This window comes from Scardinius erythrophthalmus (assembly GCF_964197995.2).
Source record: "Scardinius erythrophthalmus genome assembly, chromosome: 11".
NCBI lineage: Eukaryota > Metazoa > Chordata > Actinopteri > Cypriniformes > Leuciscidae > Scardinius > Scardinius erythrophthalmus.
The window spans coordinates 31,277,769-31,302,267 of NC_138231.1; the positions used below are offsets into that span (position 1 = coordinate 31,277,769).

Sequence of the window (24,499 nt, forward strand, 5' to 3'; positions counted from 1 at the left end):
TCGCTAAAAATGGGCTTCACTTGTCTCAATTGAGTTCCAATGAGATGGCTCTGTCCACTTCTTGTCTATGCTTTTCAAACAAGAAAAAAAAGTATGGTGGGACCATAGACTGTAAAAAATAGGGTGGGACTTGATTTTGTCCATGGGGAATTGATTGGATGGTTGTGGTTTGCTATTGGTCAGTCTCATGTGAATGACAGGTTGTCCCACCCTCAAGCCAGTAAACACATCATCAGAGAATGTTGCTCCAAGCGGGAGGGGAAGTCATTTTGATTAAGGATTATGAGGGCACATAAAAAAATAAAATAAAATAATAATATATATATATATATATATATATATATATATATATATATATATATATATATATTATGATGCGCACAGAAAAATTATTTATAATAAATCTGCAATATTCCATAAGAATTAAAAATGGCTAACTTCGATTTCATGGTGACTTTAACAAAAATAAAAACATAATGATGAAGGTCCACCCCTAACCCTAACTGTGTAGTGTACAAAATTGTACGAATTAGCCACAAATTAGCCAAAATGTCAAATAGTTATGAAATGCCAGTCATTTATATTAGATTCTCGATCCATCCCTGTATATAGCACTGGTAGGCTATATGGAGATGGATATCACAATACAAGCAAACTTAAGTTAATAATAACTGCTCGGGCACTAAATTAATTCATTTTCTGCCATTAAAGTGGATAGCAAAGTCTCACACTGGACCCAGTGTTAATTCTGAAGCCAGGATAGAGGGGTTGAGCAAATGCAGTCCGAATTTTGTGGATGAGATTCATTGAGTCTGTGATGCTGTAAAATGCCAAAATCCCTGCCGAGAAATCGACATAAACGCCAACCCTGTGAGCCCACTGCATTTTGGGAACCTTAGTTTCCTTTCCACAGTGCCAGAATGTGTTGTTATCCTCAGAGCACACCAGACTCCACGACTGGGCGTTGTATCCAAATGCACACTGGGTACTCTTTCCTTTCCTGCTAATATCCTCATAGGACACTGCGATGTGCACAGGACCCTTCCCGCTCCACTCGGCCTCGAAGTAACAACGGCCGGTCACGCTCTCTCTGCACAGAACCTGGCTATAGTTATCAAACCTCTCTGGGTGGTCAGGAACGGACAGAGATGTTTTGATGAACGTCACCTCTCCACTCTCTGAGCAAACGCTGAGGTTTCTGTGAGCGGTGTTCAGGTCTAGAGTCAGGGGACCCGAATCTGAAATCCAGAGACGCAAGATATGAATTAACTTGACAGTTTCTCTGTCGTCGATTGTACTGATTTCTTGTTGCATGTGTGTGTGGGTGTGACTGTGTTACTTACATTCCAAGAACTCCTCCCTGACTTTGGGTTCAGGGGTAGGAATAAATTTCAGGTTTGACACTAATAAGGCAAAATATAATCAGTGCAAGCATTTTTAACATTCACACTTATTATACTTCAACTAATTTCAGTTTCTTTTATTATTTATAGTATATGGAATACTTGCATGTATTTACTGAATCCGGTATGAACTAGATACTCGCAATTATTCTATAGTAAATAGTATGTGAAACATACTTTATAAACATTTCAAACAATACAGTATTGTCGTCAACCTTGTCAACTATTGTCAACCTCTTCAATGACAATCACATGACAATCTCATTTAGGATTCAGCTTTCAACTCACTTGTTCTTTTTCATTTTAAATCAATAATTTTTCCATTTAATTTGTAATAAAAAAAACACATTATTATTTCATGTTAATTGTTTTAAACAATAGTATGCAACATTGTGCCTGTTGTGTTAAAGGTGCAGTAAGCAATTTCTGAGAAGCACTGTTGATATTTGAAATCAACCCAAACAAACACACTCACTTTATTGCTCCGCCCCTAAAATGCACAAACACGTAATGCAAGAGTGGATGTCTCTTTATCATAGCTAAAATGAGCAAAATAATGCTTTGCCAAAAATAAACCGAAAATGATGAACAAATGACAAGGAAGAACAAAAAATTAACACAGTACACAAAAGTATATACAAGCAAGAGTTGGTTGTTGGTCTCCATCAGCAGCAGCAGCTGCAGACAAGCAATGACCCTCAAAACTATCCTGTTAGCTAACATTACAACAACAGCATATCTTGGCTCAGTGAAACTGCAAAACCAATGTTATTCATGTATGAACCAGAAACAACATAACCTCTGCATTCTGTTTTCAGGCCTTACCGCATAGGTCTCCAGCGCTGGAAAACTTTTCTTATATTAAAGGGATAGTTCACCCAAAAATGAAAATTAGCCCATGATTTACTCACCCTGAGGCCAGGACTATATGACATTCTTCTATCAGACGAATACAATCAGAGTTATATTAAAAAATGTCCTGGCTCTTCCAAGCTTTATAATGAGAGTGAATGGGTATATTTTTTTGGGAGTCCATCAAAACACATCCATCCATGATAAAAGTGCTCTACGCGTCTCTGGGAGGGGGTTAATAAAGACCTTCTGAAGTGAAACGATACGTTCATGTAACTTTATCGACTAAAATAACTAGCTTCCGGCAGACGGCCGTATGCATCGATTTACGGCAAAATACTAAACCATGAACTTGATACACAACGTAATGACGAACGCGGCTGCCCAGCCCTGTTTGTTTTAACCGTAATAGGCATCAAAGCTTACACTACTCTTTTTTTTTTTGTATAGCGCTTTTCACAATACAGATTGTATCAAAGCAGCTTCACAGTATTAAATCAAAATAACACAACAAGGTTTGTTTCTAGTGGAAAAAACGTCCACGTTTGGTAAGGCTGATCAATAGTATTATTGATTGATTAAATTAAATTATATATCCCCAACTGAGCAAGCCAAAGGCAACAGTGGCAAGGAACCGAAAAACTCCATCAAGTGACCTAATGGAGAAAAAAAAAAAAAACCTTGGGAGAACCCAGGCTCAGTCGGGGGCCAGTTCTCTGGCGTTTATGAACTAGAGGCCGGATTTAACTGTAAGATTAAAAATATTATATGAATGCCTGGCTGAAGAGACACGTCTTTAATCTAGTTTTAAACTGGGAGAGCGAGTCTGAGCAACGAACAGTATCAGGAAGGCTATTCCAGAGTTTTGGAGCTAAATGTGAAAATGCTCTCCCTCCTTTGGTGGATCTGGATATCCTAGGTATGACCAAAAGCCTTGAATTTAGTGATCTTAAAGAGCGCAATGGATTATAGGGCGATAGAAGGTCTGTTAAATAGACTGGAGCTAAGCCGTTTAGGGCTTTATAAGTCAGTAGCAATACCTTGTAATTAATACGGAACTTTATAGGTAACCAATGTAGTGATAATTATATCGAAACGAAACTTATCAATTCACAAAATTAACGGAATGCATAGCGGATATAAAAAATTGGATGACTTGTAATTTCCTACTTCTAAATTCTGAAAAAACAGAGTTTCTAATTATTGGACAAAAAACTTCCTCACGTAATAATCTAGAATACTGTCTAACACTCGATGGCTGCTCTGTTAAGTCTTCGTTGTCGGTTAGGAACCTGGGTGTGCTCTTTGATACCAATCTTTCATTTGAAAGTCACGTGTCTAGTATCTGTAAAACTGCATTTTTCCATCTTAAAAATATATCTAAATAACGTCATATGCTCTCATTGACAAATGCGGAACAATTGGTTCATGCGTTCATGACCTCAAGGCTAGATTATTGTAATGCTCTGCTGGGTGGTTGCCCTGCACGCTTAATAAACAAACTACAGCTGGTTCAAAACGCAGCAGCTCGAGTTCTTACCAGAACCAGGAAGTATGACCATATTAGCCCAGTTCTGTCAAAACTGCATTGGCTCCCTATTAAAAATTGCATCAATTTTAAAATATTGCTGATTACTTACAAAGCACTGAATGGTTTAGCTCCACAGTACTTGAGCGAGCTCTTAACGCATTATAGTCCTTCACGTCTATTACGATCTCAAAATTCCGGCCAGTTGATAATACCTAGAATATCAAAATCGACTGCTGGCGGTAGATCCTTTTCCTTTTTAGCACCAAAACTCTGGAACAGTCTTCCTACCATTGTCCGGGAAGCAGACACACTCTGTCAGTTTAAAGCCAGATTAAAGACACATCTCTTTGACCTAGCATTCACATAATACATTATAGACTTCTATAATTTAATGTTAGGCTTCATATAGTAGGTCAGCCGGAACCGGGAACACTTCCCAAAAATCCTGATGTACTCGTTACATCATGAGAAGAATGGCATCTACGCTAATTTCAGTGTCTGTGTTTATCCCGAGGTTTTCCTGCAGCCTGCCGGATCCAGGCCGTATCCAGATCTGACGAAGGACCTTCGCCTGGACCGATGACAACGCAGTGCTGAAGTGCCAACTAGTCTCTCCCTATGGAGGATCCCTCTACCACTATACAGATAAGGCGTTGTCGGGAAAATTCGTCTCGCGGTCCTACCCCAAAGCAACAAATAAAATATAATTCCTTATCAAAATTTATAAGGAAAGACAAGTATTTTGTTTAGGCTTGGCTTGTAGGGAATTCCAAACCTGCGTATATTCAAATGCACATAACTATAGAACCCATTCTAAATGCGCATGTGAACGCCATCAGCGTTTCTCACAGGTTCGCGTTTAAAGTCTGTGTAGAGAGAATGGTGTCGTCTTAACGGCCCCTAATTTAATAACAAATGATCATTGCGACAGAAGCAAATCAATTAAAACTAACTTTAGATGGAAATAACTTAACTCTGCTATAAAGCCAAAACAATCTCTGTTACCTTAAATTATACACTTGTCTCTGTAAAGCTGCTTTGAAACAATCTACATTGTTAAAAGCGCTATATAAATGAAGATGACTTGACTTGACTTGACTTGACTTGATAATAAAATCGGTGTTATATGATCATATTTTCTTGATCTAGTAAGAACTCTAGCGGCTGCATTTTAGACTAACTGTCGCTTGTTTATTGAGGATACAGGACAACCAGCTAATAAAGCATTACAGTAATCTAGTCTCGAGGTCATGAACGCATTAACTAACTTTTCTGCATCAGAAACTGATAGCATATTATGTAGCTTAGCAATGTTTCTAAGGTGGAAAAAGGCTGTTTTTGTAACATATGAAATATGATTTTCAAAAGACAGGTTGCAGTCTAGTATAACACCCAGGTCTTTTACTGTAGAGGATAAAGTAACAGGACATCCTACCATGTTAAAGTTGTATTGTGAGAGATTTTGTGGGCGTTTTTATGAACCGATAAGTAGTACCTCTGTCTTGTCTGGATTTAATAAAAGAAAATTACGCTCATCCAATCTTTTATATCTTTAACACACTCATCAGCATAAGAATGGAAACTAATTCCATGTTTCCTTATAATATTTCCAAGTGGCATCATATATATTGAGAATAATAGAGGGCCCAACACAGATCCCTGCGGCACTCCATAGTTTACTGAAGTTCTGATCGATTTTTCTCCATTTAAATAGACAAAATGGTAGCGGTCAGATAGGTATGATTTGAACCAGCTTAATGCTTGTCCTTGAACACCAGCATAATTCTGTAGTCGATCTAAGAGTATTGTGTGATCTATAGTATCGAACGCAACACTAAGAACAAGTAAAACTAGTATTGAGATACAGCCTTGGTTAGAAGCTAAAAGTAAATCATTTGTGATTTTAACGAGCGCAGTTTCAGTGCTATGGTGCGGCCTGAATCCAGACTGAAACTTTTCATAGATGTCATTTTCTTGCAAGAAAGAGCCCAGTTGAGCGGACACCACTTTTTCTAATATTTTAGACATAAATGGAAGATTTGAAATGGGTCTATAATTTGCTAGATTATGTGGGTCAAATTGTGGTTTCTTAATGAGTGGTTTTATAACTGCCAGTTTAAATGTTCTTGGAACATAACCTAAAGATAAAGATGAGTTAATAATATTGAGGAGAGGCTCTTCCACTATAGGTAACACTTGTTTCAGTAGTTTAGTTGGTATAGGATCTAATAAACATGTTGTTGTTTTAGATGAAGTGATAAGTTTATTTAACTCTTTTTGTTCTATAGTTGTAAAGCACTGTAATTGTTCTTGCGGCTGAATTATAAGGTGCGATTGAAGATTGAACGTTTACAATTGTGGTTCTGATGCTTTCTATTTTCTCAGTGAAGAAGTTCATGAAATCATTACTACTAAACTGTAAGGGGATATTTTGTTCAGGTGACGTCTGTTTATTTGTTAGTCTAGCCACGGTGTTAAATAAAAACCTTGGATTGTTTTGGTTGTTTTCTATTAGTTTGCGGAGGTGCTGAGCCATGGCCGCTTTTAGGGCCTTTTTATAACGTGACATACTGTCTTTCCACGCGATTCTAAAGACCTCTAAATTAGTTTCCATTTACGCTCTGAATTACGGGTTTCTCTCTTTAGAACATGCGTAGTATTGTTGTAGTATTGTTGTACCATGGTGCTTTACTTTTCTCTCTGACCTTTTTTAATCTAATGGGTGCAACAATATCCAATGTTCTAGAGAGAATGGTGCTCATAGTGCTAGTTAGTTCCTCTAGTTCATCTGTTTGTTTGGGTTCAGGCAGCAGCTGAGACAGATCAGATAAGCAATTTGAGAAATTATCTATGGTGGATGGAAGGATTGTTCTGCCTGGACGATAACGTGGCGGTGCATGACATATTACAGCAGTACGTAATATGCAAGTTACCATGTAATGGTCAGTGACATCATCACTTTGTGGAATGATATCTATATCGGCTGGATCGGTTCCATATGATATAATTAAATCGAGTGAATGATTAAGACGATGAGTTGGTCCAGTGACGATTTGCTTGACCCCAAAGGAGTTTAATAAATCTGTAAACGCAGCCCCTAACACATCATTTGAATTATCTACGTGTATGTTAAAATCTCCAACAATTAATGCTTTATCGACGTTGACCAATAGATCTGAGAGAAAATCTGCAAACTCTTTTAGGAAATCAGTGTAAGGCCCTGGCGGTCTATATACGGTAGCCAAGGCCAGAGATAATAAGGATTTTTTTCTTACATCTGAGAGCGTAACATTTAGTACAAGTACTTCAAACGAATTAAACTTGTCACCTGTTTTCTGAGTAACATTAAGAATATCTCTGTAGATTGTTGCAACACCGCTGCCACGACCAATCAGACGGGGCTCATGCTTATAACAGTATCCTGGTGGAGTAGACTCATTTAGACGGAAATAATCATTTGGTTTAAGCCAGGTTTCAGTAAGGCAAAGTACATCGATGCTATTATCTGTGACTATTTCATTTACAATAACTGCCTTAGGTGTGAGTGATCTAATGTTTAGAAGACCTAGCTTTAGAAATTGTTTTTGTTCACTAATAGCGAGATTTTCTGTTTTAATAACAATTAGATTTTTCTAGATCCTGCAGTAGATTTATTATTTGATCTCACTAAACGAGGAATAGACACAGTTTCTATGCAATGTTCTACACTAGTATTTATATCAATTAAATTGGTGCAGCAGTGACTGTGATTTGGACTTTTGGTTACTAGTCAAACGGTGTTTAACATCTTGGAGATGTTATCCGACAGAAGATCCACTCCGATTCTACTTGGGTGTAAGCCATCAGCGCGGAAGCGCCTAGGTCGCTCCCAAAACAGATTCCAATTATTTACAAAGAGCAGTTTCTGCTCATTGCACCATGACATTAACCATTCATTTAGCGCGAATAATCTACTAAACTTTTCATGCCCTTGTCGGTCCGTTGGAAGCGGTCCAGACACAATGATCGTTGTTTCAGGCGATGTGCTGCGTACCATCTCGATCAGGCTCCTGAAGTCTTTCTTCAGAACCTCCGTCTGCCGCAGCCTGATATCGTTCACTCCCGCGTGCAGCACGACAGCTCCGACGCGCTCGTCACCGTTCAAGATCTCGGGTACCTGCGCAGCGATATCGAAAACACGAGCACCAGGAAAGCAGTGACTGTGCACCTTACTTTTAGCGTGGACGTGCCGGACGATGGAATCGCCGATGATCACAGCATCGCGTTTCGTTTCGTGAAGAGGGGAGAAGCGGTTCTGGGTGGAGATCTCGAAAACCGGGAGGGGCGGAGAGATTCTTGCTCTGGTCCTGGCTCGCGTCTTCCGCTGTGGAACCACCCAGGCTTTGTGGTGGTGTGTCGGAGCCGGAGTGAACGAAACCATGGCTGATCATGACCTGGGCGCTCGGGACCAATGCTGAGAAACGCAGGGAGTAGACGAGGTCGGGGTCAGCGGGTTACTAACGTTAATCACTGATTTGTGTGCATCAGCGCGTGATGTTTCAAGAGCTAAACGCCGGTCTATCAGCTCGGCTTGTCTCTCTAAAAGGTCACGGATCTGCTTCTCTACAGCTTCCAGCTCAGACTGCACCGCGTACAGCTCGAATGTGTCCTCACCTGCACCAAAAGGTAGACAACATACATCTGATATATTCGCCATTTTAACAGATGGACAGTAAGTTAGCAACGACGCTACCAGTGATGCTATCAATATTAATACTAATTTATGACTGAAGTCTTGGATATAATCTGTCTTTTTAGTGGTACGGGTGTAATGTAGATGCACGATAGGCGAGAAAATGTTCGTTTGTAAGTGAGTGTAAAGAAGACGCGCTCAGCCGTGACCCACAGGTGAAAACCGGTGTTGGGTCACAACATACTCCTACATCCTACGTCATACACTTACATTGTGAAGTGTTACTCTTCTGCCGTACTTGCGTAGGCCGTCTGCCGGAAGCTAGTTATTTTCATCTGATCATAACCCTTCTTTTTCCAGTGATATTCCTCTGACATTTTCTCTTTTGTAATGTCTCTCAGCCATCTCTTTTTCTACAGTCTTTCTTCAAAACTCCCTCTTTCTCACTCTCTCTCTCTCTCTCTCTCCTCCCCCGTCATGAGTGGACACGCCCCCTACTGCTGATTGGCTATTGTGTTGTACTGCTCAGTTTGATCCACTTTCAACAGCGTTTCTCAGAAATTGCTTACTGCACCATCCAAGTATTCTATGCAGATATACTGCAGGAACAGTAAGAATAGTATAGTTAGCATGCTATTCCAAACATAATCATTTGACGACTCACCTTTTTTTGATAATTTCTCCAATTTTTTCTGGCATAGATCTTTAATGTCCTCACTCAGAACTGTGAGTTTTCTTGACACCATATCGAAACAGAAGTCTGGATTGGTTAGAACTGCAGGAGAGGTCATCAACTCTGGCAGACTACACAATGTTTCATAGCTCTAAGGAATAGATTTAAATAAACTCTAAGATCGAAATCACAGATGACAAGTACCCAAGTGATACCCAAAAGCACTGATGTTACCTTGAGGAACTGAGTTTTATCATCAAGGTGTGCAATCGTGTCGTATTCAGCATCTCTCCTCTTGAACTCTGAGATCTCCTGCTCTAGTTTCTCCATAAATCCATGTGCCTCGTCTAATTCCGTCTGCTCCTTCGCTTTGATCATCTCCGTCGTCTCAAAACACAGAGCTTCAATGGACTGAATCAGCTCGGTGAAGATCTTCTCCGTATCCTCCACCGCTGCCTGGGCAGAGCTCTTTTTGACAACATACAGAACCAGAGAAGTGATGAGTCCAAGAGTGCAAAACCTTTCTGCCCATAATGGGTCTCTTACTTATAAGTTGATTACCCACACCATCCCGCTTCTCCATCAGGACTTTCCACGTCCTCCTGGCAGGAATGAACTCACCCTGAGGGACAGTACGGCCTGACTCAGATCCTGCAGCTCTGTCTCACGCTCCTTTATGACCTGCTGGAATCTCCTCTGTGACTGCTTAAGCTCTTGCTGCAGACCAGAGATGATACACATTACACACATAAAGAAACATTCATATAGCCTGGAAATCCAGACCTAAATCTGAAAGATGAATGGTCCGGCATCGACTAATGAAACGCATTTGAAAATCTCACTGCATGCAACTGGATAACACTACGACCAATCACAACAAGCCCCATACGCTTAGCTACCAGCGGACCTAACTTAACCGGTAGATTAGACTCTTGCCGTATACGGTCGGCAAAACAGCAAAAACGGCCTTCTTGCAAAGGAAAGATTCAAGCGCCGTCTTCAAACAACTGGTGTTAATCCATAGCCATCTTGCAATGTTTACTAATGACTTTGACGTCACAGCGCTGTCGTCATCTGTTTAACTCGCCTCTGGCCCGCCTATACCAGATAACCCGATGTGATTGGTGCAGCTCGGATACAAGGGCATCGACACCAGAATAACTCGCTGAGCAAATTCAACTTGTGCTCTCGCGAGAACTCTGGATTTCCAGGGTAACATTCATACACTCTTAGATAAAAAAAGTTCAGTGGGGTTCTATTTTAAATTTTAAAATGACTTAATTTTAATTAAACATTTATTCCACAAAGTTTATTAAGAGGTTATTTTTTTTTTCATAGTGATAAAGTATGTTTTAAATAAATTAAAATAAAATTAATCAATTAAATAGAATAAATCCATAAAATTATGTTATGATTGGATCCCCTAAAAGGGTATATATATATAAAGCAACTGACAGAACCCTTTAGGTTTATATATAGAACCTTTTCTTAAGAGTCTACAATAACTTATTTTTGGAACACACCTCTTCTGTGATGAACATGTTTTTAATTTCTGATTAAAATTAATGTTGATATATATTGAGGCATAATATCACAAATCAAAAGATGTCCTTTTATTATATGGAAAAAGCCTAAATATAAGGATGGAACTCTTGCATTTTTTTATTATTATTTATTAGGGTGGAAAAAGCAGTGAAGCAGTTTTGTCATATATATATATAAATGAATAATTAATCATATTCATAAAAATATATATATATATGTGTGTGTGTGTGTGTGTGTGTGTGTGTGTGTGTGTGTGTGTGTGTGTGTGTGTGTGTGTGTGTGTGTGTGTGTGTGTGTGTGTGTGTGTGTGTGTGTGTGTGTGTGTGTGTGATTTCTGAAGGATTATGTGGCACTGACGACTGGAGTAATGGCTGCTGAAAATTCAGATTTGCCATCACCAGAAAAAGATACAATTTACAATATATTTATTTGAATCATTTTCAACTTATTTTTCAAAAAATGTTTTACTAAGTATACTTGAGTTATCCTTCTTTAAGCTAAATACTTGGTTTTATTTTATGTTATCAAACACAATTATATTAATGCATTTGAGGATTAGAGTTGAAATATTGTTGAGGGTCAATGTACTGTATATTCACTGATCTTGATCAGCTTACTACTGACTTATTCATGAACATAAATAGAAAAGTTGATCCTCTTATGATAAGTTATTACACAGTATTAGCATCACATTTAAAGTCAGATGAGAAGTCAGACACACCTCACAGAACATGACGAGGTCCTGCTTTTCTTTTGCAATTTCTTCATCATTCTGAACTCCAGGTATAGTGTTGGAACGGATTCCAGTATGTCTCAGTCTCTCAACAACTTCAGCAAACAGAGTGTTTTTGTTGAGTGCGGGTCTCGGGGAGAAAGTTTGCCTGCACTGTGGACAGCTGCACAACTTCCTCTGGTTCTTCTGCTCCCAGAAGATCTTAATGCACTCCATGCAGTAGTTGTGTCCACAAGGAATGGTTACGGGGTCTCGCAGGAGTTCCATACAGATGGGACAGCTGAACTGCTCCTGGTTGACAAAAATACCAGCCTCTTCTTCTGCCATAGTTAAAGTAAAAGACACAGACTGTCCACAGCAGCTTTGTGTGTGGAGACAGTATGGCGTTTGCTTCAAGTGCCTCCCACTAGTAGTGACTGTATGGGGTTGTAATGGGAGGAGTTCATTGTGTAATGTGTGTCACTGTGTGGTCATGTTTCAGAGGAGTCACAGGCTTTATTAAGTCACTATTAGATCATTGTTGTTGTTGTTGTTTTGAAAAGAATATTTCCATCTTTACTTCAAAAAGCACTGATACACAGCTTTAAGCACACAAGCAAAGCTTCTGGAAAGATGATCCAGGGATCATGGTGGTTCCAATGCATGTCTGTTCATGTCCACTGATGAATGAGTGCACAGTGACTATGTCTCACAAGATGTTTTCTGGTTTATGTTTGCACTATTTAAAGGAAAAAATAAGGGTGTGGATATATGATAAGTATGCACAGGGTGTGTCTGTCTATCTATCTATCTATCTATCTATCTATCTATCTATCTATCTATCTATCTATCTATCTATCTATCTATCTATCTATCTATCTATCTATCTATCTATCTATCTATCTATCTATCTATCTATCTATCTATCTATCTATCTATCTATCTATCTATCTATCTATCTATCTATCTATCTATCTATCTATCTATCTATCTATCTATCTATCTATCTGTCAAAAGGCATTCCTTTTTTAATCAGCTTTAAGGGGTTGGAAAAAATGTTCAAACCATTTTGAATGCCGAGAAAACTAGCAATTTGGGAATTATAAGGAATAAATAATATATATGGATAACAGATTGGCACTGTGGGCAACTGGGCATTAAACACATCTTTTAAATTCACTTTAACACACCGGGCTATCGATTACAGTTTTTCTCAGTCGTTTTGGTGCATTTCTCATAACACTATTTACATTTGCACAACAGTTAATGCAGTTCTCAAAACAATTAGTACAAACTGCAAAACCTAGTTGATAACCTGCAAAAGCGTGTCACTTGCTCAAAATGGATAGCCCATTCCTCAAAAGCAAGTATTTATGTCAATGAATGTGTCAGTGTCATCAAAATGAAAAGTCCTGACACCATCGTTTATGAACAAGATAGTCAAATGGCTTAGTCATGTTTTCATTATGACAGTTTACTCTATAAATGTTTTCCAATGATGAAAGTCAGATCTTGGTGACACTACCTGAAAATGCTCAATACAGCACTAAATACTATTTGCACAGCCATTTGAAAAAATTACAGTAAAGTTACACATTACTGTATTTATGAGGTAACTGAGTACAAGACACTGAATATATGTACGTTTCACATTTTTACTGCATATGCTCTTTGCAATTCTAATTTTTTCACAGCATTGTGCAAAAGAAAAAATACACCATTATTTACAACAAACATAAACTCCCTTTGGGTAGAGCTGTGCACAACTGTACACAATATTGCAGTAGGCCTATATACTGTATTGGAACTGAACATACAACATACATAGGACTGTAATCATTCATGCACATCCAGACGTTCCTCTCTGTCTGGTCACATAATTTCATCTACATCCCAGCGAATATCATCTCTTGCTCAATTGCAAATTGTTCAATTTAGGAGACTTTTTCAGGATTTTTTTTTTTTTATGACAGATTTTGACAACTAGTTCAACATTTTTGTATGTAATGACTCAAGCAATGAAATGAGGACTATTAGTTTTATATGGAATGACTATTCAGCATTCACAAGTATAGTTAATTTTGACTGACATGACTTGAGCAAATGATAATGTTATCAAAGAGCAGAGATTTGTATGAAAGCAACTGATGCATGTCCAAAAGCCTTTGCAATTTGTTAGAAGGAATGAGAAACTGCTACTATGATGTGCACAAATGACTAAATGTTGTGGAGGTTGAACAAACTGTTGTGCAAATGTAAATAGTGATGTGAGAAATGCACCAAAGCGACTGAGAAAAACTGTAATTCAAGCTTCTTTGTGACTGACAGTAATATTACTCCACACTAGAGGCCGCTCTCGTCGTCACAACAACCCATCGTCGTCACTACCGGTGAGTTCTTCTCAAATAAATTAGATTAAAATGGGCGGGGTGTAGCGGCCCAGACGTTTTCTATTATTGGTCAAGTACAGTGTGTATAAATAATCATTTTCATATTTTAAATCACCACTTTGTAATATCAATATATTGGCTATTAGTTTCTCAGTGTGATTATTCAGGTGCAAATTATTGTCCAAACCGATGCTGAAGCAGCGCATAGACGCGTGGTAACAGTTACTTTTCTCCGCGTTGGCACGATCGGACCAATAACAGTCGAATGTGATTACTGTGGTAAGGAATTTCTAAAATAATTTTATAGAAATAACTGTTTCGTATTTTTCTGTTTGTTTGTCAGGTAAAAATCATTGAAATTATCTCGTTTCAATTTTTATATTTCATAGTGTACATGTATCGTTAATAACCAAATAAATGTTCACGGAATTGAATGTGACTCAATGGGCGACTGAGCTTTCTGAGCCACCAAACACCCCTTGGTGGTGATATGATGTGAAAGCTAATAATAATATTTGCCGTCGCGTGGTTCATGTTGTGCGTACAGTTCTGTCTAAGCCGATGGCAGCGCACCGACTCCTTTGGCTCATTACAGAAACTGAGTGGATGTAACAAATACAAATTTTATATTCTGCTGAACTCTGTGTGACAGAAGGCAGCGCTACATACGCAGGTAAGCCTTTCCCTTCACTCTGTTAGACGAGAGCTGTGTGTTTATGTGGCAAAGCATCAGCATTTATTGCACAGTACTGCTGCTTTGTTGATGTTTGACCCATCAAGTGTTTGTCAAGCTACAAATGAGTTAAACCGTCTTATACTTGAACTATTTTGCACTTAAACTTGCAAAAGCACCTCTGCAGAGCTGTGGTCACTTTTATAAGGTCCTTCAAGGTCCACATATGTTTATTAAAGTTTGACCTATTGCACCACCAGAGTTCTGTTCTCTTTTCATATTTCTGTCATCCTGCAATAACTGAAAAAAAAGGCTTTGGTCAATTTTAATTGACACAAAAAGTGATAATTTTGGCAATTTATGTAGTTTATTAGATAAATGGAAATTATGGCATACTCATAATTATGACATACTAGGCTAAGTCATAATTATGAGATTAAAAAGTCAAAATTGTTTTCTGTCACTTATGACTCAGCATGTCATAATTTAGACTGTCATAATCTTTTAATTAGTATGTCATAATTATGACTTAGAATGTCATAATTTCGACTTTTTAGTGCTGTCAAATCGATTAATATATATACATATATATATATACACACACACACACACATTATTTATTTACAAACTTTTATGTTAGATGTGATTAATCGATTTGACAGCACTACATTTTTATTCTCATAATTATGATATATATATATATATATTTTTTTTTATGTGGCAAAAATGGGCTTTTATAGCCATGCATCTCGTGCACGAGGTGATAACTGTAACTTCTTAAAAAATGAATAAGCTTGTGTTGTGTTATTAAGGAAGTCTGCATGTTAAAGCAGTATCATACCGGATATTCAAAAATATTCTCAGGTACTTTATTATTGATTATAACTTATAGATTATAGAACTTATACATTATTTTTATTAACTATAATTGATTATTTACACATTGTCAAGAACATTAACAGGATGCCTAACAGGATGAACCTTAACATTTTGTATATAAAGAATTTCATTCAGACTTGAAATTTAAGCTTGCATTGATTTGGGTGTCAATTTTTGAAGTCATCAAAATTTTAAAAGTTCTTTTTTAAAATTTTAAGTTTGGGTGTAATTAAAAATCAAATGCTTACAGTTGTTTGATGTTGTTTCACATCAATAATACTTCACCTAAAAAGGATGATGTCATAACAAAAATAAAGTGATAGAAAGTTAAATTCACTATAAAAGAAAACAAACTAAAATGATTTCTATTGTTTTCTTTATTATTGTTTTCAATATGAGTTTTCCATTTTTATCCAATAGAAATCATTTTATGCTCAGTTGTTTTATTTATGGTCTTTTAATGTAATTAATTGAATTCATAAAACTTAAACTTTTTAATCAAACTTTTAGAATGTAAACAAATGAAAATTTAACAAGAGGATATTGCATATTCATGGTTGCTGCACAACGGAGGGTTTTTAATATACATGCATACATACACACACATGTGTGTATTTCGGTCATAATTTCTTTTAACCAAACCTTTTATTTTGGGTCGTACAGAGAGGCCTTAATAAAAATAAAAAAATCACTTTGTGAGAATATGAATGGAAGAAGGATATAAATCCAGAATTCCCCAACCTGTAAAACTAGTTTTAGGACATGCCCTCCTTTTCTAGTAAGCGAACAGCTACTTACAGAAAGAGGAAGTGCAATCTCATTCTCTTGTTTTGTGTCTACTGGTGAGTACATTGCATTTTGGGTTATTTTATAGGTATACTTTTTGATTTTCTAGCTGTGCAGCGTGACATTTAACCCTCAATGATTGTGCGGCAGTTGGCCTGTAGGGGTTTGACCTCTCACCTGTGTGCGGCAGTCAGACTGAACTGGAGATCTCCAAAGATGTCCAGACCAAGCTCAAGTAGGACTCTAGCACTTTGAGGAGATTGCTGAAAAGATTTTGTTTGGGGATGTTGTGTTAATGGCTGTGAACTAAATGATTTGCAATTTGTATTTATTTGCAGATTTAGCTAAATTTCGTAAGGAGTTTAATAAAGCAAAGCACATTGCTATCATTACGGGGGCTGGAGTGAGTGCAGAGAGTGGCGTACCAACCTTTAGAGGACAGGGGGGCTACTGGAGGAAATGGCAGGCACAGGTAACACACACACACACACACACACACACACACACACACACACACACACACACACACACACACACACACACACACACACACACACACACACACACACACACACACACACACACATTGGGTACCCATGTTTTATGGGGACTCTCCATAGACATAATGATTTTATACTGTAAAAAACTGTACATTCTATCGCCCTACACTAACCCTACCCCTAAACCTACCTGTCACTGAAAATGTTCTGCAAAAAATCCCTTAGTATATTTTATAAGCTGTTTTCCTCATGGGGATCCTTGAGGACAAAGATTTTGGATATATGCAATGAGTATCTGTAGACAATATAGAAAAAAAGAAGGTTAAAATAGTTCCTCTATTAGCAAGCTGTTTTAGCAGATATTAACAAAATATGACTTATACCAAGTTTTGTTTTTTTTTTTTTTTTTTTTTGCTGAGGGACACTGTTGATATTATAAAGGCAGCTATATATATATATATATATATATATATAATGTATATATATATATATATACAGTGCTATGCATAAGTGAATACACCCATGCTAAAGTTGACTAAAAAGAGGAATAAAAAATCATATTTTGGAAATTGAACTTAATGCCTTAAAGGGGTCATATAATGCCATTTTTGTACAATCTAATATGATTCTTTAGGGTCTAAATTAAAAGTTTGTAATATACTTTAATTAAAAATTCTCATTAGTATTGTAAGAAAACACTCGTTTTACCTGGTCAAAAACAGCTCTGTTTTCAGCACGCCGTTTCAGTGCATGTGTCTTTAAATGATAATGAGCTTTGCTCACCCCGCCCCTCTGTTCTGTGCGTACACCGTTTCTAACACAATAACCACGCGTTGTTCATTATAAACGTGGGATTATAAATTATATTGAGAACGTCGTACATAGAAAACATGCCGTAATGGACCCTGAGTGTAAACCTTAGATGCATTCATCGTGAAGCCTGCAGCAAGGTTTGCAAATTTCGCAAAGATTAATATAAATACTAATATAAAGGTTAATAAAACATTACACTCACATCTTCTGGAGGTTCAGCAGTAACACGTTGGTACCGATCCGTTTTTTCTCGTTTGTAAAGCTGTCTGGTGTGAAATGATTCGCGCAAACATGAAAGCATGGACGATCGTGGGGAATCCCCGTGAGGGAATCCCCGCGTCAATCCTTTGGGCATATCGCTTTAAAAACAAAACTCAGCCACTGCATCTTCAACGGCTTGGATTTAGGAACATCCAAATGACTGCTGTGTTCCTTATTACATCTAAGAACTGAACACCACAATCGCGTAGACGCCATTCTGCTCCAGCATTTCAACAATGGCGGACTACTATGACGACAGCTGTCACAGCTTGCTCAGGGCGGGTCTTGTGTTGAAACACGGCTGTCAATCACAATAGCGGGAGGGGCGTACGATCTTATGACGTCACAATATCGAACGGCTTGATTTCAGAGAGGGTCAAACATATAAGGAGATTAAAACAAAACCACTGGATGGATTTTTATCATGATATGATGGTTGTGTACAGGCACTGCCAACAGACATTTCAGTACAATCAACTTGTAAAAGTGCATGTACCATTATATGACCCCTTTAATTAAAAAAATTAGGAAAAATCCAACCTTTAAGGACACCAATTTTCTTTGTGAATGAATAATGTATCGTAAATAAATAAATGTTCTTCCTTAAAATACATGGTGCATAAGTGAGTACACCCCTATGTTAAATTCCCATAGAGGCAGGCAGATTTTTATTTTTAAGTATTTAAAAAAAAAATTTTTAGGATACTATGCATCCTGATAAAGTTCCCTTGGCCTTTGGAATTAAAATAGCCCCACATCATCACATAGCCTTCACCATACCTAGAGATTGGCATGGTTTTATTTCAGTTAGCCTAATAGCTAGTTTGATTTGCATTGAGAGATGATCTTATGGAAAGTACCCCATGCCAATCTCTAGGTATGGTGAAGGCTATGTGATGATGTGGGGCTATTTTAATTCCAAAGGCCAAGGGAACTTTATCAGGATGCATAGTATCCTAATTTTTTTTTTTTTTTAAATAATTAAAAATAAAAATCTGCCTGCCTCTATGGGAATTTAACATAGGGGTGTACTCACTTATGCACCATGTATTTTAAGGAAGAACATTTATTTATTTACGACACATTATTCATTCACAAAGAAAATTGGTGTCCTTAAAGGTTGGATTTTTCCTAATTTTTTAAATTAAGGCATTACGTTCAATTTCCAAAAGATGATTTTTTATTCCTCTTTTTAGTCAACTTTAGCATGGGTGTCTAAACTTATGCATTGCACTGTATATATATATATATTTTTTTTAATGTAAAAATTCCATTTATACTGTGAGAGTGATATATTAAATGTAATAATATTTAAATGTAATAACTAAATAAAAAAAAGTTTCCATAATTAAATAATAATCATTAAATAAAAATCATTATACTAAAACAAATTATTAAAATATCATCTGCAAAATATATTTTTTAAATATTTAAAAAGATTTAGAAAAAAGTTATTACATTTAGTAAATGTAAAAAATATTTTTATGTATAATTGTATACATATTTCATAAACATAAGAGCACACTAACTTTGAAGGTCCTAAAAAGACATTTTCCAATAAATATTATTAATAATAATCTGTATATGTGCCTGAGGCTTGAGTAACAGTGTGAGTACAAGGAGTAACCAAGCTCTGTTTCACAACTTAAATAAGCCTAAATGCACTTCTCAATGAAGGGATTGGTTGAATCTCACAGAATCTGTGTGAGACTTTAAAAAGCAGTGGAAAAGTTGCAGTAGTATGGTACCCGTGTATATTCAACTGCATGTCTTTTCTTCAATTTATGTTTCAGTATTATATACAAATGGGCCTGTAAAAGATAGTTTACATGTTGCATTGTAAATAATGACTGTAAACTTTGAACGTCTATTTGACAGATCTAACCAAATTTGTCAGGCTTCCTATAACAGAGCACAAAAACAGTAACCTACTGTAGTCACAACACATGTACGCAAGTAAACATTAATAATAATAAATAAAAAAAAATTGTGGAGATGGAATGTGTAAATGTACATTTTTTTTTTTTTTGGTTTTCCTTTAAAAGGACCATCTCTTGGTCTTTCACCTCTCGTTGTCTTTCAGGACTTGGCAACCCCTGGAGCTTTCTCTCGAGATCCTTCTTTAGTGTGGGAATTTTACCATTACAGGCGTGAGGTGGGTCACACATTACTGACTAAATGGCTACCAATATCATAATGGCATTTTTTTCCTTTCAGTGACCAATTCACTTTAGTAATTATACATTTGATAATGTGGTCAAATAGAAATACTTGGATTACGTTAATTATTAAATTAGACTTGCTGATATATGCAGGTGATGCGCAGTAAGATGCCGAACCCAGCACACCTGGCTATAGCGGAGTGTGAGTCCCGTCTCAGCCAGCAGGGGCGCTCTGTTGTGATCATCACTCAGAACATCGATGAACTGCACCATCGCGCTGGTTCCAAACACGTCTATGAGATCCACGGTGAGACGGCGGCTACTCAAACCAGGCCTGGATCATGTCACCATTATAGTACATTTATTTTTGGCTAAAATCTGATTAACAGAACTGAAAATGATTGGTCATCCATTTGGAGGGTGTCCCATCTTTCTTTCCATACAATCAATCCTTCTAATTTTGGTTCTTCTCTTCAACTGATATCTCTCTCTTTTGTCTGTGTCTCTCTAGGTAGTCTATTTAAAACTCGCTGCATGAGCTGTGGAGAAGTCAAAGCCAACCGCAAGAGTCCAATCTGCCCTGCTCTGGAGGGGAAAGGGTAGAGCTCACGCAAACACATCACCATTATTTTATCAAATATTTAAACCACAAGAGACTGCACTCTCCTTATATGCCCCTTATTGTCTTTCTTTTCCAATCCTCAGAGAGCCTGACCCCAAGGCCAAGGATGCCAGAATACCAGTTGAGGACCTGCCCAGGTTTGTGAGCGTGTTTGTTGTTAAAGATAGGATTGGCAATTTCAGAGAGGCTAGCTTTAAAAGCATAAGATCCCACCCTCCCTTCAGAGCATCTCCAAAGCCACGCCTCCTTCAAAACACATAAACGCGTTCAGCGGAGTCTGCAAAGCTTCACGAGATGAGAGACGGCGTGAAACTACCTCATGTCTCAAAGCACATAACATTACAATAATAATGAACATAAACAACTTACAGAGCTTTGACTTGTACCACCTGACTGCTGCAGATTCATTTTTGGCGTTGATAGTGTTGACATAGAAACGCATAAATCTCCAAAAAAAACAGCTCCAATAGAACGTCACGGGTTGCAATTTTGTAATTACGGTTATGACATGACGTGCCGTGAACGTAGCATAAGATTGTTGTTTTGGTTCAAGAGGAACTGTAAATAGTGGTGCTGATTGTTTTTCGGCGCCCGGTGACTGTGCTTCTAAAACTCTGCATAGCCTCACGAAACGGGATGATAACGAGTGATGCTTGCGCGAGCAGGTGCGCAGAGGTATGGAAATACATATGTTGACAAGCAGGTAGGACATCGTATGTTTGGACAGACATATTTGGTCCTAAAACTTTCACAGAAGATATGTACATTAATGAAGATATGTTTTAATATTTAGACCACTTCTATTATTGATTGCTATCAGGATGTGAAGAGTTTCAAACAGTATAATTAAAACAAATTGCCTAATCTACTTTTAAACGCAGATCAGTAACGTGATGATAGGTCAGAAATTGCGGCACCTTGTAAAATGCAGCTCTTTTGGGTAAATATTTAATAAACACAGTTGTCTGAAAAAAAAAAAACCCAGCCGTAATTGTTGTTATATTATTTCATAAATACAACTCTTAGACTGCTTCCACTAAAAACTCTTCAGAGTTTCATTGCCCACTCCTGCCTACAAATCAGGAATTATGTCTTGTGCCGCAATAAATCTAATCAGATACTGGTGGAATGCAAACCTCTGGTTTGCTTTACTGTAAACATATTGTAAGGTTGTTTAATGTAGAGAAGGAGGGATGGAGGCTATTCATGTAATACGAAATTAGGACTGTTTTGATCCAAGAAACCTCAAAAACATTATAGACTTCAGGGGTAAATTATGTAATGCACACACACACACACACACACACACACACACACACACACACACACACACACACACACACACACACACACACACACACACACACATATGCATAATAATGTAATCAAGCTTTTGAGACTAGTAACACCTTTTTTCCAACAGTGGGCAGCAGATATCCATGTGTCTATTAATGCTTCAAAGATGTTAGTTTTGCACTTTGTGTTTGTAGGTGTGAAAAGAGGGGCTGTAATGGCTTACTGAGGCCTCATGTGGTTTGGTTCGGAGAGAATTTAGATTCAGATATTCTCACCGCTGTGGAGGAGGAGCTGGAAAAGTGTGATCTCTGCTTAGTGGTGAGTGACCACACATGAATGCATAAAACTGCAGATATTACTTAGTGAGCTGCATACCCAGAAAGCATTTTTGGGCATCAAAACTGTGACAGAAGCTACGCTGCAACATTAGTCTGCCTTCTATAATACCTTATTTCAAAGAAATCCAAAATTAGCATCACATTACCTGCATTTTTAGCTGACTGAAGTATCAAATTGTTAGCTTAGCAACAGGCTAGCATCAGACTCCACTGGAATCAATTAGTGGAGATCAGTTATAGTCAGAAATAAGTTAATTTAAGTTTCATGAACTTCCAGTGAGTCATATGTTGATTCAGTTAACTTAATTCAGTGAAGGATTCATCAGACTGATTCAAATGAGTCATTTGTCCGTGAATCGGACTTTGCTGAGTTTGTTTTGTGTGCAGTCTTTTTATTTCCTCACATTCAATTCTGCAAGTTTTGCAAATCAAGACTGAAAAAATACATTCACAAATTGGGTACATTTTGATTTTGGGTGAATTGTGTTTTGTTTTTTTTGCTTGCAGGAAACACTGGCATAACCTCAATAGAAATCATACTCATAAATTGATTACTGGTTAACTTATTAGTTTATTGTTTTAACCAGTATATGGCCCACTTCTATTTGTTAGGTGCTGTGATAGTTAAAAGAAGAAGAAGAAGTGTTGTTTATATAGCGCCTTTCCGTAGCTCATGGTCACTTTACATTGTACAATACATTTACAAACCTACACACACATTGCAAACACAAAAGGACACATATAGCCACATTATCCAAAATGCATGTTAAATAGATATGTTTTTAGTCTTGATGGTTGCCACAGATGAGGTATTACGAAGTGTAGGGGGTTAAGTTGGAATGCCGCCTAAGAAGGTAGCTGCCTATTTAGGCTCTAAGAGAGCTCACTAGGTTTTAGAACAGAGCATAAGTGTCTGCCTAAAACATTTACTACACAATCTCATCAGTTCCAAACACAGATGTGTGTTTTTTGACAGCTTTACGTAAAGAATTTGTCATCTCCAACTGTATTCTGTGTGCGTCACATTGTTTTCCTGTCTCCAGGTGGGCACCTCCTCCATAGTTTACCCAGCGGCCATGTTCGCTCCTAAGGTGGCGGGTAGAGGAGTGCCTGTAGCTGAATTCAACATGGAGTGCACACCTGCTACTAAGGGCTTTAAGTAAGACACACTATTACACAAACTATCTCTTTACATGAGTCATAGAGATGCCTCTCAGTCAGCCCATTTAAGAGGAAAACGCATAGATACTCTAGCGCACACAAGCTTTCACATGCGCATGGACTCTAAGTGACACATTTGAGCAAACAATGAACCATTGAAATTGAGTGTGGTTTATTTGAGATGTTTCTCACCAACAGATATCACTTTGAGGGTCCTTGTGGCACCACACTGCCTCCCGCCCTGGAACGGCACGAGAGCGAGGCCATTTAAGGAGAAAGAAGGCATGACCCATCCGTTCATGCCCACTACGTTTAGCACTTTAACTGAGAGCACATGAACAGGGACTGGTTCATGCCTTCATTTGATTGGTTTTCCTATGGCTTGTTTGTATGGCTATGAAGATTTACAGCTAAATTTGGCCTAAATAATGTCTTTACTTGGCCTATTTGGCAGCATTTTGTGAAAGTTGTGTTATTGGCCGAGGTTCTTCTTAGTAGATTTGTTCCAGTTGAGAAACTTCTGGGTAGATCATTTACAGTGTTCCCACAGTCATGGAAAACCTGGAAAAAACAGATGATTTTATAATTGTAATTTCCAGTCAAGGAAAAGACAAGGAAATTGAAAGTCTTGAAAACTTATGGAAAGTTCTGTCATGAGTGATTTTTTGACATGATTCGCTGTAAAATATTGAATCATCTAGAAATAACTGGTTGGAAAAATTATGGAAATTCATTGGTCAAATGTTTTGAGAACCCTGAACAAAGGACTAGAGGCCAGTGAAATGCATTTATTTTAAATTAAATGACCATAAAATAAAGTGTTCAATGGCACATGAGCCTGATGATTGATTATCCTTTAAATTCTTTGGTTTGAGTTAGTTTTTCCAGATAAAAATTATGATTGAGATTTAAAGGTGCATTAAGCAACTTTTCATGTTAAAAATACCCGTTTTTCTAACCCATACATGCTTAAACAATTGCCTGATGGGCTGAATGAGCCCTTCTATGATCTCTGCGATTGCCTCTATAATCCTGTACAGTAAAATAAATAAGAGGGATTCGGGACGGAATCGACTGGGTGTGACGTCATGCGCGTTCACGCTCACCTGGCTATGCCTGGCTATGTCATCAGCGAAGACAACTCAAGCGACTTTGGCAAAAGTAGAAGATGGATTCAAAGAGACCGGCTTCTAGTTCATCCCAAACCCCAACGCAAACTCCACGTAACCG

General features: G+C 37.6%; 2 protein-coding genes across 3 annotated transcripts; one reads left to right on the forward strand and one right to left on the reverse strand.

Annotated features, from left to right (window-relative positions):
- Nucleotides 1-461: 461 nt before the first annotated feature.
- ftr85 (finTRIM family, member 85) lies at nt 462-11,743 on the reverse strand. The gene is made up of 6 exons (XM_081378681.1): nt 11,398-11,743; nt 9,753-9,848; nt 9,366-9,599; nt 9,123-9,282; nt 1,344-1,403; nt 462-1,238 (listed from the first exon to the last, which is right to left on the reverse strand). Exons 1-6 carry the CDS (start codon nt 11,734-11,736, stop codon nt 706-708), a joined length of 1,422 nt encoding a protein of 473 aa, XP_081234807.1. The 5' UTR covers nt 11,737-11,743; the 3' UTR covers nt 462-705.
- A 2,076-nt stretch (nt 11,744-13,819) lies between these two features.
- sirt5 (sirtuin 5) lies at nt 13,820-24,111 on the forward strand. Of its 2 annotated transcripts, XM_081378685.1 has the most exons (11): nt 13,820-14,057; nt 14,326-14,451; nt 16,226-16,351; nt 16,455-16,588; nt 19,774-19,845; nt 20,006-20,159; nt 20,364-20,451; nt 20,558-20,611; nt 21,965-22,088; nt 23,152-23,267; nt 23,468-24,111. In XM_081378685.1, exons 3-11 carry the CDS (start codon nt 16,252-16,254, stop codon nt 23,538-23,540), a joined length of 915 nt encoding a protein of 304 aa, XP_081234811.1. In that variant the 5' UTR covers nt 13,820-14,057; nt 14,326-14,451; nt 16,226-16,251; the 3' UTR covers nt 23,541-24,111. The 2 variants fall into 2 exon arrangements, with proteins under 2 accessions (XP_081234811.1, XP_081234810.1); XM_081378684.1 differs by lacking the exon at nt 13,820-14,057 and having other exon boundaries at nt 14,214-14,451.
- Nucleotides 24,112-24,499: the final 388 nt, after the last annotated feature.

Bases quoted from the DNA above. Each gene is read 5' to 3' on its own strand.
- ftr85 (XM_081378681.1), bottom strand. From the start codon at position 11,736: ATGGCAGAAGAAGAGGCTGGTATTTTTGTCAACCAGGAGCAGTTCAGC. The intron at 9,849-11,397 runs GTGTGTCTGACT...TCTGGTCTGCAG, and splicing joins ACCTCGTCATGTTCTGTGAG to CAAGAGCTTAAGCAGTCACA. The intron at 1,239-1,343 runs GTAAGTAACACA...TCTGGATTTCAG, and splicing joins CAGGGAGGAGTTCTTGGAAT to ATTCGGGTCCCCTGACTCTA.
- sirt5 (XM_081378685.1), top strand. From the start codon at position 16,252: ATGATTGTGCGGCAGTTGGCCTGTAGGGGTTTGACCTCTCACCTGTGT. The intron at 16,352-16,454 runs GTAGGACTCTAG...ATTTATTTGCAG, and splicing joins GATGTCCAGACCAAGCTCAA to ATTTAGCTAAATTTCGTAAG. The intron at 22,089-23,151 runs GTGAGTGACCAC...TCCTGTCTCCAG, and splicing joins AGTGTGATCTCTGCTTAGTG to GTGGGCACCTCCTCCATAGT.